Below are 18667 nucleotides of genomic sequence, written 5' to 3' on the forward strand. Positions count from 1 at the left end.
ATTTAAAAACTGGAGACATTAATGGTGTGATCTTGCATATACTGTACAGTGTACATCACTGCTTATTGGATGTCCATCCCCTTCCTCTACTTCCTTCCAGTACTAATAGCCATAGTGGTAGTATCATAACCAAAGAGGTTTATGTACTATAGCTACAAGTAATTACGTGAACATTTGTCCCCTCCAAGTGATGGCAAAATTGGCATGTGCAAACTATTGTTTCAATGAAAAATATGGAGGATACAATCTACCCCCCTTCCCCAGATTCCCACATACCTACATGAAAAAATTATGAGACATTGCAGTATTGTACTGATAAATTTATGTAAAATACACAATAATCAGTTATGGATTAATTGACGTGAAGTCAAGCAAATAAGCTAGTTGGTCTTATAAGAAGGGCATTCACATTCCTAGATCATCTATCCCTCATAATGCTCTTTAAAAGTGAGATGCTTCTGCATTTAGATTACTGTCACCCTGTTTGGTCCGATATGCTAGTGTGTGTCAGTCGATTGAAAATGTCCAAAAGAGGACCAACAGACTGGTGCCTGCACTATGGCCCCTCGGCTACCCAGAGAGATTAGAATGCCTACAGTTGCCTAGCTTGTATTATAGGTGGGCCTAGCTTGTATTATAGGTGGGCCTAGCTTGTATTATAGGTGGGCCTAGCTTGTATTATAGGTGGGCCTAGCTTGTATTATAGGTGGGCCTAGCTTGTATTATAGGTGGGCAAGAGAAGACTATAGGCACCTCGGACGTACTGGAAATATCCAGTATTGAAAAGCCCCTTATTCTTAGTGTTTACTGAAATGGAAAATTTTACAATAAATTTATAAAAGAAAGAAAGGACAAGAAATGAGTAAGAGGAACACAATGAAAATACAGAAGAAAGAATATTGATTGAAATTGGAGAGAGATAGGAGGTAATTAGAAGAATAATTACTGCTTTAGTGCTTGTGGTGCCTCTCATGACTGTCCTAGATTTGATCTCCGGTTGGATATGAGAAGGTGTTGTACAGTGTGACTATCATACATTGTAGGTTTCCTCTTGTACTAACTGGACAATGAGGCTATTAACAAAGAACAGATTGACCATCTGAACATCTAGTAAGCTGATAAGTGATAGAAATAGGAAATATGAAGATTTTTTTTTTTGAATGGCACCTTCTGAATCAAACTAAGCAAACATTTCATATTAGGTCAATTAGTGGATGGAGAAAGTAGGAGGAAAAATCAAAGTGGATAATGAAATATATAGGAACTATGTAACCGCTACCATAAGTACAAGTATTTAGAAAAGGCAGATCAATAGGCATTGTGGGAGGTGATAAAGACTTATGGAATAGGAGGGAAGCTGCTTAATGAATTGAAGGTTGTCTGCAAGATGAGTGTTAAGGATAAATGGAATGGCAATGGTGGAATGGGTCAAGAGACAGTTACCAAGATGCTCTGGACATATAAGAAGGATGTGTGAGGACAGAATAGTAAAGAGGATAGATAGAGCAGTGAGTGCATTAAGGAGAGGGAGACTGCTTACATCGTGGCAGGGAAAATGGAACAATAAAGGAAAGCAAGGGAGGTGATAAGGGGAATAGGAATGATAAAGGATGTTTGTAGTGATATCACAGCCTGGTGGCTATTCGTCATGGCCACACCCTCAAAGGGTGAGCTACCTGGAGGAGTAAGGTGTAGGTGAGTAGTATATTTAATATATAAAGAACATACAGACTTCAGAGAAGATGTGCAGATTCCCTATATTTTAAGAGATTTTTTTAATGGGGATTAGCCTACCCATGCACAGGTCACCAACCCACATCTGGGTCTGATGGGGCCATAAAAAAAATAAAAGCAAAAGAAAACTAAATTGATCCATAAATAAGTACAGAAATGGAAAAAAAAAGGTCAAGAGTGAGAAACAATATATGTTGTGTTGTCAAGTCAGAGAAACAATTGAGACCTCACAAGTGTGTGTAAATGAGGCAGAAAGTCAGTCAGATCAGCAACCTGGGACTTGGTCACAATTTTTGTGATGCCATATGGCAGCAGGGTCTATCATTAGACAATACATTATGCTTCCAATATCTTCCCAGGCAATAGTACCTCCCTGTTTAATAGCTGCCTACTACCTAAATCCTCTTGTATGTACAGTAGAATGTCGAATTAAAGAAATTCAATTTAATATTATTGATTTAAAGTGACACTCACAATTAAGGGCAATGTTTTAATTTAAAGTGAATTTTTCCTATTTTGCGCGAGTCAATCCGGCACATCATATTTTAAAATTTGCGCCTAATATTTCTCTGGGCACGCTACACTGTCCTAAGGACAAAGCTGTACTGTACTTCTGTGACATTTTATAAACAAAAAACAAAAACCTCAATCTAAAGGACATAAATAAACAAATAAATACTTCACTAGACCTTTGGCGCGCCAACTGTCAAACATGTCACTGTCACCCCTCCCTCCCTCCCTCCCTCTCCCCCCCCTCCCAGCCAGGATTTGGTGGTTATACAGTAGGCTTTAAGTTTTTATCTTATATAATATCACAGACTAAAGTTAGGAGAATATAATTTCCATTGCCAGAATCCTTGCAAAGCAGTGAATGATTTGAATATAAACGTCATATATTTTGCACGAGATAAAAATTTTAGCCATTTGTAATTAGAACTAAATTTTGTATGTCTAATGCAAACTATAGCTTATTTACATTCAAATTAATCACTATCTTATAAGAATTCCAGCAATGCAAATTATATTCTCCCCGGTCACTTCTGTGACATTTTATAAACCAAAAACAAAACCCAACCTAAAGGACATAAATAAATAAATAAATACTTCACGAGACCTTCAGCACAACTCTCAAACGTGTCACTGTCACGTGTGTCTGGGAGCTCCGTTTTTTTGATGAAAAACAGGGTCTTTCCAGGAGTACCCAGTCTGATTTCTAGGAAATCTGATTCGTGAGTGACTAATGAGTGTCGTGACCAGTACAATATTTATCTGTGATCCCCCTAAGTACAGTAGATATATTTGTCAATTTACTGGTGAGTCTGTGTCTACCAAGTGAGGTGTAGACCCACCAAACTCCCCTCAGTGCCACGGCATATAATCTGAGACCTGTCCACTCCCACCGTTCCCCCCTCCCCCACCGTTCCACCAGGCCACACAGCTGACCACACAACTTGACCATCTCCATACTGCCAGCTACTCAGCCCTCACTAGCTCCAATATATCTAAGTTGGCTGCTAGTATCAAACATTCAAATTTCACGGAACAACAGCTGACTGATGTGATAATGGAAGTCCAATGGACTCTCATACAGGACATCATACAGCAAATGAATAAGGAGACCATCAGGAAACTAGAAGAAGCTGACCGGCATCTCATTGACCAGTTAAGTGAGATTAAAAGAAGCTTGGAATTCTCGCAAGGAGAAATAAGTGACTTACAAGCAAAGTTGAACATTGAAACTAAAGAGAACCGAACACTCAAGACCCAAGTTCAACAGCTGAGCGAGGAGAATTCCAAGCTCAAAACGGAACTAACGACAACAGCAGACCAGGTGGATTATGTGGATGACATAGGGCGGCGAAACAACCTCAGGATTGCTGGAGTCACCGAAGATGCCCACAAGAACTGGGAGTCATCCCCGCGCAAAATTTCACGCCTGGTGAATGACCATTTTAAACTTCCTGAAGTAAAGTTTGACCGTGTTCAACGCGTCGGGAAACCCAACTTCTCCTGCCCCCGCAACATTATAACAATTCTCATCCCCCCTCTGACCATGACAAAGTGTTTTATCAACACAGTAAGCTGAAAGGCACCACTATCTTCGTCAACGAGGACCTCTGCCCAGGCAAACTTTGACAGTTTAAAGAGGCAGCTGAGAGAAGGGGTGTCGCGCTTGGGCGTGAACCTGACAGATGACACCGACCTGATAACGAGATCTGAGATAGCCGAGTTCCATGACAATTTAAATAATGAGTTACTTAACGCACAAAGGCAGAACATACCATACAAAAAACTCAGATCAGACAACAATGACCCTAAATGGATAAATAATTATTTAAAGAACATCATTGGCCAAAGGAAGGCTATAGGTAGAAGGATAAATCATGGCAAAATTTACCTCCAGGATTATTATAAGGTATTGGCGAGTAGGGTTAAAACCGAGATAAGGAAAGCCAAGAGGAATAATGAGGTAAGGATAGCAAGGGAGGCGAAGACAAACCCCAAAGGATTCTACCAAATGTATCAAACTAAAACAAGACAAAAGATTGGACCAATACGGTCAGATACCGGTGAGCTCACTGACAACGACGGAGAAATGAGCAATAATTTGAATAAATATTTTTCAACAGTTTTCACCACCAAAAATGTAAACATGATACCTGAGGCACCGACTCTATTCAGAGATAGTGAAGAAAACAAATTAAGCGAGATAGTAGTAACTAGTAGCGATGTTAGTAAGCAAATAGATAAACTAAAGCCTAATAAGTCACCTGGTCCCGATGAGATATTTGCCAGAGTATTAAAGGAATGTAAGGAAGAGCTTAGTATGCCCTTAGCAAAGTTGTTTAACATGTCCTTAAATACAGGTGTAGTACCAGAATTCTGGAGGATAGCGAATGTAATACTGATTTTCAAGAAGGGGGATAGATCACTATCCTCTAACTACCGCCCAATCAGCCTAACATCAATAGTAGGCAAATTACTTGAATCAATCATTTCAAACAAGTGGGCATTCATGTCTAACTAATCTATTAACATTCTTTTCATCAGTTTTCGAATCAGTGGACGAAGGGCACAATTATGATGTGATATATCTCGACTTTAGCAAAGCCTTCGACAGAGTCCCCCACGAAAGACTAATTAGAAAGGTAGAAGCACATGGCATCAAAGGTAATATCCTTAAATGGATTAGGGCGTGGTTACAGGACAGAAAACAGCGAGTGAGCATTAACGGCACTAAATTCCATTGGAGCAATGTCACTAGTGGAGTTCCCCAGGGCTCAGTACTTGGGCCAGTATTATTTATTATATACATAAACGACATAGATATCGGCATAGACAGCAACATAAGTAAATTTGTTGATGACACTAAAATAGGACCTGTTATTAAATCTGACGAGGACTCCGCAAAACTACAGGAAGATCTAAACAAATTTTTCGAATGGTCTGAAAAATGGCAGATGAAATTCAACGTGGACAAATGTAAAGTATTCAGTATAGGACATGTAAACAGGAAAACCAGATACCAGATGAACAACGATGCCATAGAGAAATCTGACTGCAAGAGAGATTTAGGAGTAATGATAAGTAGGAACCTTAAGCCAAGTAAACAATGTGTTTTTGCTCGTAACAAGGCTAATAAAATACTTGGGTTCATACAAAGGAGTGTTAGTTACAAGACTAGCGAGGTCATCCTAAAACTGTATCTTGCGCTTGTGAGACCACACCTGGATTACGCAGTTCAGTTCTGGTCACCGTATTACAGAATGGATATAGAATCCTTGGAAAGAATTCAGAGGAGAATGACAAGACTTATCCCGGGCATTAGGAACCTTGAGTATAGAGACAGGTTAAAGCATCTTAATTTGCACTCCCTCGAGAGATGTAGAGCGAGGGGCGACCTGATAGAGGTGTATAAATGGAAGTCAGGGCTAAACAAAGGGGACATTACAAAGGTACTCAAACTATCCAACCAGGAGCGAACTCGTAACAATGGTTTTAAATTAGACAAATTTAGATTTAGGCGCCAAATAGGTAAACACTGGTTTGGAAACAGAGTAGTGGATGAATGGAACAAGTTACCAAATATCATCATTAGCTCGAATACGCTGAATAGCTTCAAACATAGGTTGGATGCTTATATGAGCAATAGGGGTTGGGTGTAAACGGGACTGCCCAGTATGGGCCAATAGGCCTGCTGCAGTTTCCTCCATTCTTATGTTCTTATGTATGAATAAAGCCAGTCTACAGCAAATGGACCAGTTTAAAGAAGCCAGGAAACAAGGGAAACACGTGACATTCAGTCATAAAACCCTTGTTGTGAGGGATCAGGCAAGTGGACACCCGCCCACTCACCCATCCGCTGTGCCAACCCCCCCAAGCCTCTCGACAACCCCCTCCCTACTAATGGGGAACCAGTCACTGGTGCTATCACCTGGGGAGTCCCCCCCCCGCCAGCCAACTCAAGTACTACGTCTACCCTCTGTGGTGGAAACCAACAACCCTCAAAACCGAGTGACAGGCGCACCTCCCACTCTATCTGGGAATCACCCTCAACAGTACCAGTCATCCTAATTCTGTTGGTTGTAGCACTTGTGAGTACATTACCCCCCACTATTGTAATTTTCATAGGTCTTCCTTTTTCACACCTCAGTGACCCTGAGTTTTTACTGTTCCTTAATCAGTATCAATGTTCCCACAATGATGATGCTAGTGTCATTCCCTTAGATGTGCTAGATCGTATGTGTTACACCCCCTTTACCCATGGTGTCAACACAACACTCCCTCATATCGATCCTGGTGCCTTTCTGCAAATCTCACTGGGTTACACCAACCCCCAACTGTAACTATTACCGTCCTGACTCTCCCGAGTTTAGTTCTAGTCTTCTCCTACCTCATTCCTTCTCCTTGATTAGCCATAACATCAGCAGTATTCCCTTTCATCTAGATACCTCTTTAGATCAGTGTTTATCTTCTATTGCCCACAAATTTGTACTTGGGTTCTGTGAGACCAAACTCACTAACGATATTGAACATTTGTACAAAATTCCTAATTATAATAGACACTGCGTCAACACGTCACGACACAGTGGTGGTGTCGCCCTATATGTTGATATAAGTATAACACTTCTGTAAAAGATGATTTAAAGGTTCAGGAGGAGTACATGGAGAGTGTTTTCACTGAATTATGTAACAACACGAAATATCCTAGTAGGAGTAATCAACAGAAGACCCCACACTATTGTAAGGAATTTTCTTGATAAATTTTCGGAGCTTATCTCTATCATAAGTTTAGAGAGGAAACGTTGCTACATTACAAAAGATTTCAACCTTGATCTATTAAAATCAGAAACTGACAGCTCTGTATTAGACCTTCTTGCTACCTGTCATTCTAAACTCTTCAACACTATAACCAAACCCAATAGAGTAACTGCCACCTCTGCCACTGTGATAGATTATATCTGGACTAACAACACTCCTAACAATCTTGCAAGTGGAATTATTTATAACAATATCTCAGATCACTTCCCAGTTTTTGCCACAAGACCTGAAAGGTCTAGTAGAGTCTCAATACAATACAGAGACTACTGCGCCAACAACATGCTCCTTTTTTAAAAAACCGAATGAATGCTAACTGGGATCTTGTCTATGCCTCCGACAACCTTAACGTGAACAGCTGCAACTTCTCTTGCATCTTCAATGCTTGCTTTGATAAATACTTCCCGCTCAAGACTAAGTCAGTGAAAACTGTATCCATTTCCAAATCCTATATCACAAGCGAAATTAAGATAATGATAAAAGAAAAACAAACTCCAAAGGAAATTTGCAAAAAGACTCATAACTTTCGGTGATGCTTACCGAAGTATCAGAAATAGAGAAACTCAATTAGTTAGAAATGCCAGACGTAGCTATTATACAAATAAACTCCAGTCAGCATCAGGCAAAAATAAGAAAACCTGGAATGTCATAAAATCTATTCAGAACAGGAACACTCAGCCTTTAGCCCCCACTCAGCTTTTATGATAAATGATTCAGTTGTAACGGAACCCTCCCTCTTTGCCAACCACTTCAATGAATATTTTATTAATGTTGGCAAAAATCTTGCAGAGAGCATCCCTGATCACCATGAGGAATTTAGAGCCTACCTGCAAAACAGACAGCAAAATGAGCTGTTCTTATCCCCTGTCACAGCGATGAATTACTGGCCATCATAAAAATGTCCAAAGATGCAGCAGCAGGCAAAGACAATACAGTTGTACCCCACTTAACGCGGTCAATTGAACCCAGAGGGTCCCGCGTTAAGTGAAATCCGCGTTAAGTGAACAACAGAACATATGGGATTAATTCCAATAGAAACCGGCCCGACCCCCAAACTCCACTTTTTGAAGGCACATACCTATGTTGTAGTAAAAATAACATCTTAATTTTATGATGGTACATGCACACAATTAATACTTAAGAGAAATAGAGAAATACAGTCGCCAAGTTAATGTCCATTCAAATAATGGACTCAACTCCCTCCCCCTCTCACACTACACAGCCGGCTAACAGATGGTCGGTCGGTCCCTCCCTCCCCCCCCCACCCCCCACCAACCGTCCCAAGGAGATGTGTGGGATAACCTCAAACTAAAGTTAGGAAAATATAATTGACATTGCTGGATTCCTTGTAAGACCAGGAATATTTTGAATATAAATGTCATATATTTTGCACAAAAGATAACATAGTTACCTAGAGAAAAATTTTTATCTAAAAATTGTAAGTTTAAAGCAAAATATATGATGTTTATATTCAAAATGATCACCAAATTATAAGAATTCCAGCAATGTAAATTATATTCTGACCGGGTAATTTGTATGAATTTTATGAGCTAAAACAAATATCTTCAGTTAATAAAAAAAAAATAATCTTCACGACACTATCTGTCAATCAAAGTACCCCACCTTGCCTCCCCCCCTCTTCCAACCGCGCGGTCAGTCCCAACCCTCCCCCCCACCCCCCACCAATCCTCCCTTCCAGAGTTTTTAACATTTAGTATTAAATAATACCTCAGATTAAAGTTAGGATAATATAATTGACATTGCTGGATTCCTTGTAAGACCAGGAATATTTTGAATATAAATGTCATATATTTTGCACAAAAGATACCATAGTTACCTAGAGAAAAATTTTTATCTAAAAATTGTAAGTTTAAAGCAAAATATATGATGTTTATATTCAAAATGATCACCAAATTATAAGAATTCCAGCAATGTAAATTATATTCTGACCGGGTAATTTGTATGAATTTTATGAGCTAAAACAAATATCTTCAGTTAATAAAAAAAAATAATAATTCTTCACACGGTAACAGATGGTCGGTTGGTCCCTCCCTCCCCCCCCCCCCACCAACCGTCCCAAGGAGATGTGTGGGATAACCACTAAATTTTAATAAATAATACCTCAAACTAAAGTTAGGATAATATAATTGACATTGCTGGATTCCTTGTAAGACCAGGAATATTTTGAATATAAATGTCATATATTTTGGACAAAAGATACCATAGTTACCTAGAGAAAAAATTTTATCTAAAAATTGTAAGTTTAAAGCAAAATATATGATGTTTATATTCAAAATGATCACCAAATTATAAGAATTCCAGCAATGTAAATTATATTCTGGCCTGGTAATTTGTATGAATTTTATGAGCTAAAACAGGCAGTCAGGCAGGGTGGCGGGTGGGGCAAATCTAAAAATAGCGTCTCGGACACTCACCGCGTATATGTGGAAAAAACCCGCGTTAAGTGAAAGTTCAGCTTTGGCAAGGCACCGCGTATATGCGAAAACGCGTTAAGTGAAAGCGCGTTAAGCGGGGTAAAACTGTATACCAATGAGCATCATTTAGAAAGTAGCCCACTTGTTAGTACTACCTGTTCTCCTACACATTTGTAACAACTCCTTCACTAGTGGTGACTTTCCTGATAAACTGAAAATTGCTGAAGTTCACCCAGCATATAAAAAAAATGGGGACAAAGGTCTCTTCAAGAATTACCACCCCATATCAGTCCTCCCAGCCTTGAGTAAGATTTTGGAGAAGCTAGCATGTAGTAGACTAAATTCCTTGGATTTAGAGCTAGAAGGTCGACTGAATGTGCTCTGCTATCCTTTACTAATGACATCTTAAATTTCTTTGATGACAGCCAGTTCACAGTCGGTATATTCTTTGACCTCTCTAAAGCCTTCGATATTCTCGACCATACCATCCTCCTTTCAAAGCTTGAACATTACGGCATTAGGGGCCTGCCCCACAATTGGTTTACCTCATATCTGTCCAACAAGATGCAGTATGTCTGCTGTAATAATCACCACTCTGACTCCTCGCCAATCTTGTATGGCATTCCCCAAGGTTCCATTTTCGGTCCAGTACAGTACTGTTTTTGTTGTACATAAACGACATAATCCACGCCAGCACACTTATAAAATACAACTTATTTGCAGACGATAGTAATCTCTATGCCAGCAACTCAGACCTCCATTCCTTGATGAGAACTATGAACACTGAATTGACTAAAGTCAGGACCTGGGTAATACACAATAAACTGACCTTAAACCTTGAGAAAACCCACTACACGATCTTTCACAGAAGGAAAAACTTACCCCCAGACTTGAACCTCCTCTACCTTGGTAATACAGTCCTCAAACGTGAACAAAATACTAAATTCCTCGGAGTTATTGTTGATGAGAAACTTAACTGGAGAAACCACATACAAGCCATTCACAGTAAAGTCAATAAACAGTGCGGTATCATGTATCACACTTGACAGTCACTCACTCTCACAGCAATGAAAGAAATCTATTATCATGATCTTGTTTACCAACACCTGATACACTGTCACACACTATGGGGGACCTCTGACTTCAAAAACACAATCCCTGGTTACTGTACAAAAGAGAGTTGTACGGACAATGACCTACTTGAAAAAAACAGATCACACAAATGAAAAATTTGCTAAATTGAAAATTTTAAAATTCGAAGATATTAACACCTACTGCAGTGCCCTCTTTGTTTACAAATCTATCAATCACTTGCTCAACAATAATTATTTCCAGTTCTGGAATAATCAGAGATACAACGTAAGGCACCCAGAGCTACTACAGGTTGTACCTCTCTAGTCCGGCATTCTGTGGTCCGGAAACTCCCGTGGTCCAGAACGATTTTAGTTTGCCCATGAAGAAAATTAATTTGAGTCTGGTACTTTCGATGTTTGGCTAAATTTTGCCTTATTTAACCTACAGTAGAAGTCCAAAAATCCGGACTGCTTGGGGATTGAGTCGGTCCGGATTTTCGGATTTTCCGGATTCTCAGGCAGTACTTTTAAAATTCAAATTTAAGGAGGAATAAAGAAAGGAATAAAGAAGAGATGAACAGGTACATTTTGATAGTTTATTCATAGCAAATATAGCATGCTTTCAAAACAAGCAGTTTTATAGAAAAAGCTGTGAATTCTAGAATTTTATTCTTTGCCTTTTTTTATATCATAAATTGTAGACTTTCCAATGTCGTATGTTTCCATTAGAACAGTATTGCTCACAACACGTTCTAGTTTCTTAATTATTTCAAGTTTGTCACTCAATTTCAACGTGTTCTTCTTTCTCTTCACACAACAAAGTTTATCTACTTTAGGAGCCATTATTATGGGTTTGTACATGTACAGTACTCTGTAAATGGGAACAGTAGGACTCAAAATTACATACGTTGTCACAGTTTGATTGCTCGTTTTAAAGTGGCGACCGCGTGGTCGCTTGTTGTTGCTGTGCAGCTGTGGCGCTCACGCATGCGCACATACACACAAAAGCCAGCTAATTTAAAAAAAAAAGTTTGAGTTTTCGAAAAGTCAAGATTCTCGGGTGGTCCGGATTTCTGGCATCCGGATTTTTGGTTTTTACTGTACTTTTTTGGCGAATTACTACCTCTAATAAAGCAACATCCTAATAAACCAACAAAAATAACACAGATAAAGTTAAATAAAAACTAAAAACAACACAGAAAAAGTTTTTATGTTCTACAGCATCGGCTAGAGTTGAACCTGATGACTTGACAACTTCGTCATCCGAGTAAAAACACACACGACAACATTGGCTGTCCTTATGTTTTCAACTTTACCACCACTGGTGAGTAGAATTTATGTTTTAAATTCAGAAACATTAATTAAAACATATATGAACAGTAAATAAGTGTTGCTTTCATATTCTTATGTAGAGATGACGATATGTTTTCGCATGTGCTCACTTACATATGTGCAGTCTCGCTTTTTTCTTTACCATTAATGGTCAGCTACTTTTATTGTTCCATTTATTAACATTAAATAACATTACTTAAAACAACCATATTAATTTTTTACATTAATTTTACTACAGCTACAACCAGGGTCTTATTTTCTTCAGTTTTATATGTAGAACCAGTCAGTCACTGGTTTTGTAAACAACGAAAACAATGCCGTCTCGTCTCCTCGTGTGTTTTAATATTCTACGTATTATTAATGAATTGTATTGTTCATTTTGCACACTAACATTAATTCAATCAAAAAGACATTCAGTAATAAACAATAATGAGTCTTTTGTACATAAGAGAAATGACGCTGTTTACACGATTATGCACGTCTGAACGTTGGCGGGCCGCTCAAACCCGTCGAAATTTGAATTTCCGCTGTTGAAATTTTAAATTGTGTAGTATTTTTTTTTGTCCAAATAAAAAACGTCGAATTAAAAACTCGCGAATTTTGAGAACCTACTGTACAACATTTAACCCTTCAATATGTTTTCAAAGAGACCACGAAGCAGTGAAAGTGGTGCTAGTGCTTCCAAGCGTAAGCACGAGTCACTATCTATCCAGGAAAAGGGTTAATTTCCATGGTCGGGCACCGGTCAGGTCCCGAGGTTGCCGAATTAGAGAGGTACAACCTGTAAGACCACCTCCCATGCGCTCCTCTCACTCCCAGACCTCCATAAATATCACGGTGTGAAGATGTGGAGCAACTTACCCCCACCCATCCGAGCAAAGACTTTGCTCCCTTCCCTTAAATCATCTCCTAAAAAAATATCTATTGTCTAAGTATTAATATTTATTGTAACACCTACTATATTTACAGTACAATACCTGCTTTCATTGTACCATCAAAACTGTTTATTGGAAATTATCATGTAAATAGATATGAAATTACCAATACAATAAACATATTTGCCAACTAGACATAATCCTGACAGCTCTGTCCTCTTGTTCAACCGTAATGCTGTACTGCTCCCCCAGTATACTTATGTTTTTAAATTCCACTGTAATTTATGTATATACATAATTATAATATAAATAAAAAAAATAAACTAAAAAAAATAAATATCAAATAAATATTGAAGTGATAACCATGGTAACATTATGAGATGTTCTTATTACCACCATGCTATTGTACTTTTCCAGATGATACTAAATGTTACATAATACTTCCTTGAGATAAATGTATAGTATATATCAGGTGCCTAAAAGAGAGCTCAGGTTCTCAAATGGTTTAGCCATGTTAATATTGTTATTATTATCCAGTCTATATCTGTGTTTTTTTGGCTAAATAAACTGTCTCAATTCAATTCAAAGGGTTGGGTGGTTATAGGCTTACAGTTTTTATCTTATATAATATCAGTCTAAGGTTAAGAGAATATAATTTACATTACTAGAATCCTTGCAAGACAGCGACTAATTTGAATATAAACGTCATATATTTTGCACAAGAGATAAAAATTTTAGCTCTTTGTAATAAAATTAGTTAAAACTAAAAATTTCACGTCTAATGCAAACTATAGCATGTCTATATTCAAACTAATCACTATCTTTTAAGAATTCCAGCAATGTTAATTATATTCTCCCAGGTCAGTTCAGTGACATTTTATAAGAGAAAAACTTAGTCACTCTTAAGAACAGATAAATAAATACCGGTAAGCAATAGACCTTGGCATCAACTGTCAAACATATCACCTCACCTCCCTTCCCCCCCCATCTTCCCAGCCCGTAAACAGACCATTTCGCATCCCTTAGTTTTAGCTGTGTTGATTTATGAGTGTTTCTTTTAACATAATACCGCAAAAAAAAACAATGTTTTGTTTATTCTAGGAGATGGGCTGAGGTGCATCTGGGTAGACTGTCAGTCTTTTTAGTATTTTGTGTTTCTCTCAAGTACCAAACTAAATTATTCCATTGAAACAACACTTTGATTTTGTGCGAATTCAGTTTAAAGCGACCTCTCTTGGAAACGTATCTCGTGTTATATCGACGTTCTACTGTATCCCCATGCTTTAAAAGAGTAAGTGTGTGAGGGATACATATAAAATCAATGAAAATGAAACCATGCTTTAAGTTTATCAAGTTAAATTATAGATTATAAAATTATAGAAATGAACTCCTTTAATGACTAATACTAATTCACAACTTCAGGACATAATTCCCTTCGGCAACAATATGTTGTTTCGTTACCTCCTGGGATGGCTGGTGCCCCCTAAAGTCTCTCTGCTCAAGTTGACACAAGGAGAGGCTGTTAAAGAACTATATGAGAAAAACCACTTCATACAAGACATGCTTGTTCCACTTACTGACATGAAGGAAGCTGTCTGTGTCTTTGAAAAAGAAGTCAAGGTATGTTTGTTGTTGTTATAATGTTATTACTGTGCTTCAACAAGGAATATCTTCAAGTGCGTAACAAGGTTAGTAATGCGCGAGCTAACAAAAATGAAAAATTATGAGAGGTAGAACTCTGAAAGTATGGTGAAAGAAATTTAAAAATAGATAGCAAGTAATATGTATGTTGATTTAATAAATATACAGTATGTGCACTTGCAAATACATGCACACAAACTCACAGAAGGTTTAAATACAAGTGTGTTTACCACACACACACATTTCCTTACTTCCTTCCTAGACCCTGACTTAAGGAGTTTATCCTTGCTGTGTAGATTAGCAGTGCCTGGCAGACCAGACATTCCCAGACTAACTAATATATTGAGAGGTAAATAAATACCTAGATGAGAACTTGTCAGTTGGTGTCAAGTTGCCAACATTTCAAAAGAACTACTAAACTGATAGGAGTTATGACTTCACATGACAAGTGTTACCACCACTGACACCATTTAGATGGACACAAGGGATCTATTAGTTGATACACACAATGAATTTGAATGTTATAAGATATTTATTTAACTTTTCCATTGAGATATCTGGGTAAACAAATTTCCTCCAAAATTTTGTCAGGGCAAACAGAAAAGATATTGGGGCAATTATATTTCAAAAGTCACATGCCTAGTAAATGTTCCGCATAATCTGCACAGCCAGAGTTTACTCTGTAATGTGTCATGCAAAATAGAACAATGATCTAATGCCTATATAAATACAAATCTTGTAAACATACAACTATTTTCATAACTCAGCCTCTGTTCACTAGAAATGGGGAAGTGATTTTAATATACCGTATACAGTAGACCCTTGTCAATCGCGGGTTTGCGATTTCCATAATTTGCAATTTCGATGATTCATGATAAGCAAATGGTGGCTAACTTGTGAGCCTTTTCCTGCAGCACAACAAGTCACCCCACACAGCATCTCTTGTTGTACTCTCAAAACTTTAGTGTTTCTGTGTGAAATGGCCCTTAAAAGACTGCCTAGTGCTAGTGATGCTAGTAGAGTGAAATGTAATAGGCAGAAGTCAGTGATGATCCTGACAAAGAAAGTTGAATTATTAGATTAAGTTAAAAGAGGGGATGAGTACTGCCACGGCTGGTCAGTTGTTTGGTATAGATATACAGTAGTGCACTAAGGTAGTATAAGTTGCTATTTGTGGTTTTGCCTATTCAAGCCATTCCTTGGAACCAAACCCCAGTGAATAACAAGGGTTTACTGTACAGTATGTTTCAGTTCCTCCTCTTATCAAGTTGCAGTTTATAGCCTCATTTACACTTGCATATGCTATACTGTAGTGTATGCAAGAATATTTGATGGCCACATTTTGAGAAAAGTTTTATATAAAAGATCAATAATTATGAAATAGGTTTATGAAAAAAAAATATTGTAATTATAGAAATATTTGAGTGTGAGATGATTTGTAAATACCTGTACAATACAATCAACCATACATCTATTAGATACATATTTAAGTTATTAGATTTTGCAAGTTTCATCCATGCACTGTTTGTTTAACTTCTCTTATTGATGCATTTTAGATATACCCCATCTGGTTATGCCCATTCAAGTTGCCTGCAAACCCTGGTATGCTGCATCCCTTAAATGACGAGGAAGCATTATTTGTTGACATTGGGACTTATGGAGTACCTAAAGTTGAGAAATTTGAACCAGTCGAGACAACACGTAGAATTGAGAAATTTGTAAGAAAGGTTAAAGGGTAAGTAAACTATAACTGCTTAGGTAAGTGAGCACTGGTAGTGTTTATTAATAGCCAAATAACTCACATAAGAAAAGGTATCATTTTGTGTACAAGTTGATTAGATGAGCACTGATTGGCTTAGAGGATGTAAACAAAGATGGTTGTATGTTGGGTCTTTTACATTTAATGGATTTTATTATCATAGTAAAAGAACCAGTACCCTGAATTATAAATATTAATCATATAATTTTCCTTTCACAGCTTTCAAATGATGTATGCAGACTCTTACATGACTCGTGAAGAATACCGAGAAATGTTCGACCATTCACTGTATGACAAAATGAGGGCAAAGTTGGGGTGTGAGAAGGCTTTCCCTGAGGTGTATGACAAGGTTAACAGGAAGGCTCGAATTTAAAACAAATTAATCTTCTGTCACAAACTTCAATTTAACTTGCCCTTTCAATCTTTCCTCCAATATCATGTAAAAATATCTAATTTATAATCTGTATTCAGAACATACAAATGAATATTGGACTGTATTAAAATGCTGTGTTAAGTCTGTGTTCAGAAATACACAGAACCTTTATTAAGTTTTACATACCCCTATTTCTATCTCCACAAAGTTGCATGCTGTACAGTACTGATGAAGTGTTTAATCCTTCAAAATGCATTTTGTCTTTTTTTTTTATTAAAATTTGCTTACTGCACTTTTGATTTATTGCATTTTAATATTTTATCATCAAAATATTTTAATATCGTAGTGTGTTTTGTTGATGTCTTAAGAAAAATATTCATGAATTACTTCCAACTGTGCAGAAAACAATGAGAACCTTATGTTCTAAACTCACTATGTTGGCATGTAAAACAGTGACAGTCTGCTACTGGAAAGGTCATTGCATAGCTTACATGCATGTGGCAAGAGTTGCTTACCTATGTACTGTATGCAATTATTACTTTAGAAATCTCCCCAAATTATTCAAACAAGTGCAGTAATATATACCAGTGCTTCGCCAACCACACTTCTTGTGTGGAGTCCACTAGGAAGTTTCTTAGGGCCTTTGCTATGTAAGTTACACACTTATTAATGTTGATTGTAAAAAAAAAATATACAGCACAATGATGACTGCTCTCTAGTATTGGGTAAAGATGCTATTGATAAGTTCTTATGTGAACTAGAATCACATAAACAGTGGCTGATAGAAATTGAATTATTCTACATCTTGGTAAGATTGAAGCAATATTATTTGCATAATAAAACTGAAAAGAGTAAACAAATTCAATGTAGTATGTGGGATAACCCTTCTCAACTGTAACCTCAGTGAAATACTTTGGGGTGACTCATCTCTTGTTTATTTGGAGAATTAATAAAAAAATAATTACAAAATAACATATGTCAGGATAAAATTTCTTTACAGAAATGCCAAATGTGTCTGCTGATGCCTTTAGGAACTTTTGCTAAGTGCTCGTACATTGTCATATGGCCTACTCCTGATCATCATGGTACCCTGTCTTAACACAGAATTTAAAAGCCAAGCTACAATTATGAACACAAGAGTTCATTGATGATGAAGTCCTGTAATCACTGGACATGTTAAGTGTGACAGGTAGAGTGAAGCAATTGAGGCTGAATTATGCTCTTAGGGTTTTCAACAGACTATGCCCAAAGTATCTTAACAACAAACTTTGTAAAGAATAAGTTACCTGACCACATTATAACCAGTAATGTTATCAAAGAATTCAAAACTAAGACCAAAAAATACATAACAGATGAAGCCACAGCAAGAGAAGAGGGAGTTTCTATATATTTAAACACTGAATATGCTGTACTGTTGAAGTTCTATGCCAGCCATGGATAGTCTATGCACAACATAATGCTTGTAATGTATATCAACAAATGTTCACTTTTATTCCTGGAGATATACTATTGGAAGTAAACATCTGATGGCATTGTCAGCTATCCTGCCATACTGTTTACCTTTGTTGTATACCTGCAACATCCAGGTACAGTCAGGGAATGTTCTGTGTAAGACACCAGGCTACAAGCTCGAACCTCTGAATGTGAGACCTGTGGTAGTGAAGCAGTAGCCAGACACTCATCTATCTGGTAACGGAGTGGGGGAGGGGGTATGCAAGTTGATGACGTCACAATAGTACAGCCAGTCTAGTGCACATGAGGTATAATCATACCGCAGAAGTGGTAAAACTCGCCAGAAGTTACCAGATTGGGAGTGACTGACTGCTGCTTTGCTACCATAGGTCTCCCATTCAGAGGTTTGAACTTGTAGCCTGGTATCTTACTCAGAACATTCCCCAATTGTGCATTGGAAACTGTATGCATTATCTGCACTGGCATTGTCTTTACACATGCTGAAATGTATAACTGCATTGTCTACACAGTATACATGCTAAACTAATTGTAAACCTTTACTGAATAAATTCTGTATTATTATTATTATGATTATTATTATAATAATTATTATTAGAAAGAGATTAGTCATTATAGAATGATATAAACATGGTGAAGAAGCAACAGTTGACAAA

General features: G+C 37.5%; 2 protein-coding genes across 2 annotated transcripts in view; one reads left to right on the forward strand and one right to left on the reverse strand.

The window, feature by feature from the left end:
• The window catches only part of LOC121860879 (delta(24)-sterol reductase-like), a gene marked incomplete at its 5' end in the record, with an annotated part of 32168 nt that extends 13590 nt beyond the window's left edge, over nucleotides 1–18578 (forward strand). The window contains 3 exon segments of the mRNA XM_042358246.1: nucleotides 14191–14388; nucleotides 15966–16144; nucleotides 16388–18578. Of these exon segments, the coding sequence (XP_042214180.1) occupies nucleotides 14191–14388; nucleotides 15966–16144; nucleotides 16388–16541 (531 nt within the window).
• LOC121860891 (pyroglutamyl-peptidase 1-like) overlaps nucleotides 1–18667 on the reverse strand; it is a gene marked incomplete at its 5' end in the record, with an annotated part of 42806 nt that overhangs the window by 15926 nt on the left and 8213 nt on the right.

Source organism: Homarus americanus, unplaced genomic scaffold (genome assembly GCF_018991925.1).
Source record: "Homarus americanus isolate GMGI-L3 unplaced genomic scaffold, GMGI_Hamer_2.0 scaffold40248, whole genome shotgun sequence".
In the NCBI taxonomy this organism is placed as follows: domain Eukaryota; kingdom Metazoa; phylum Arthropoda; class Malacostraca; order Decapoda; family Nephropidae; genus Homarus; species Homarus americanus.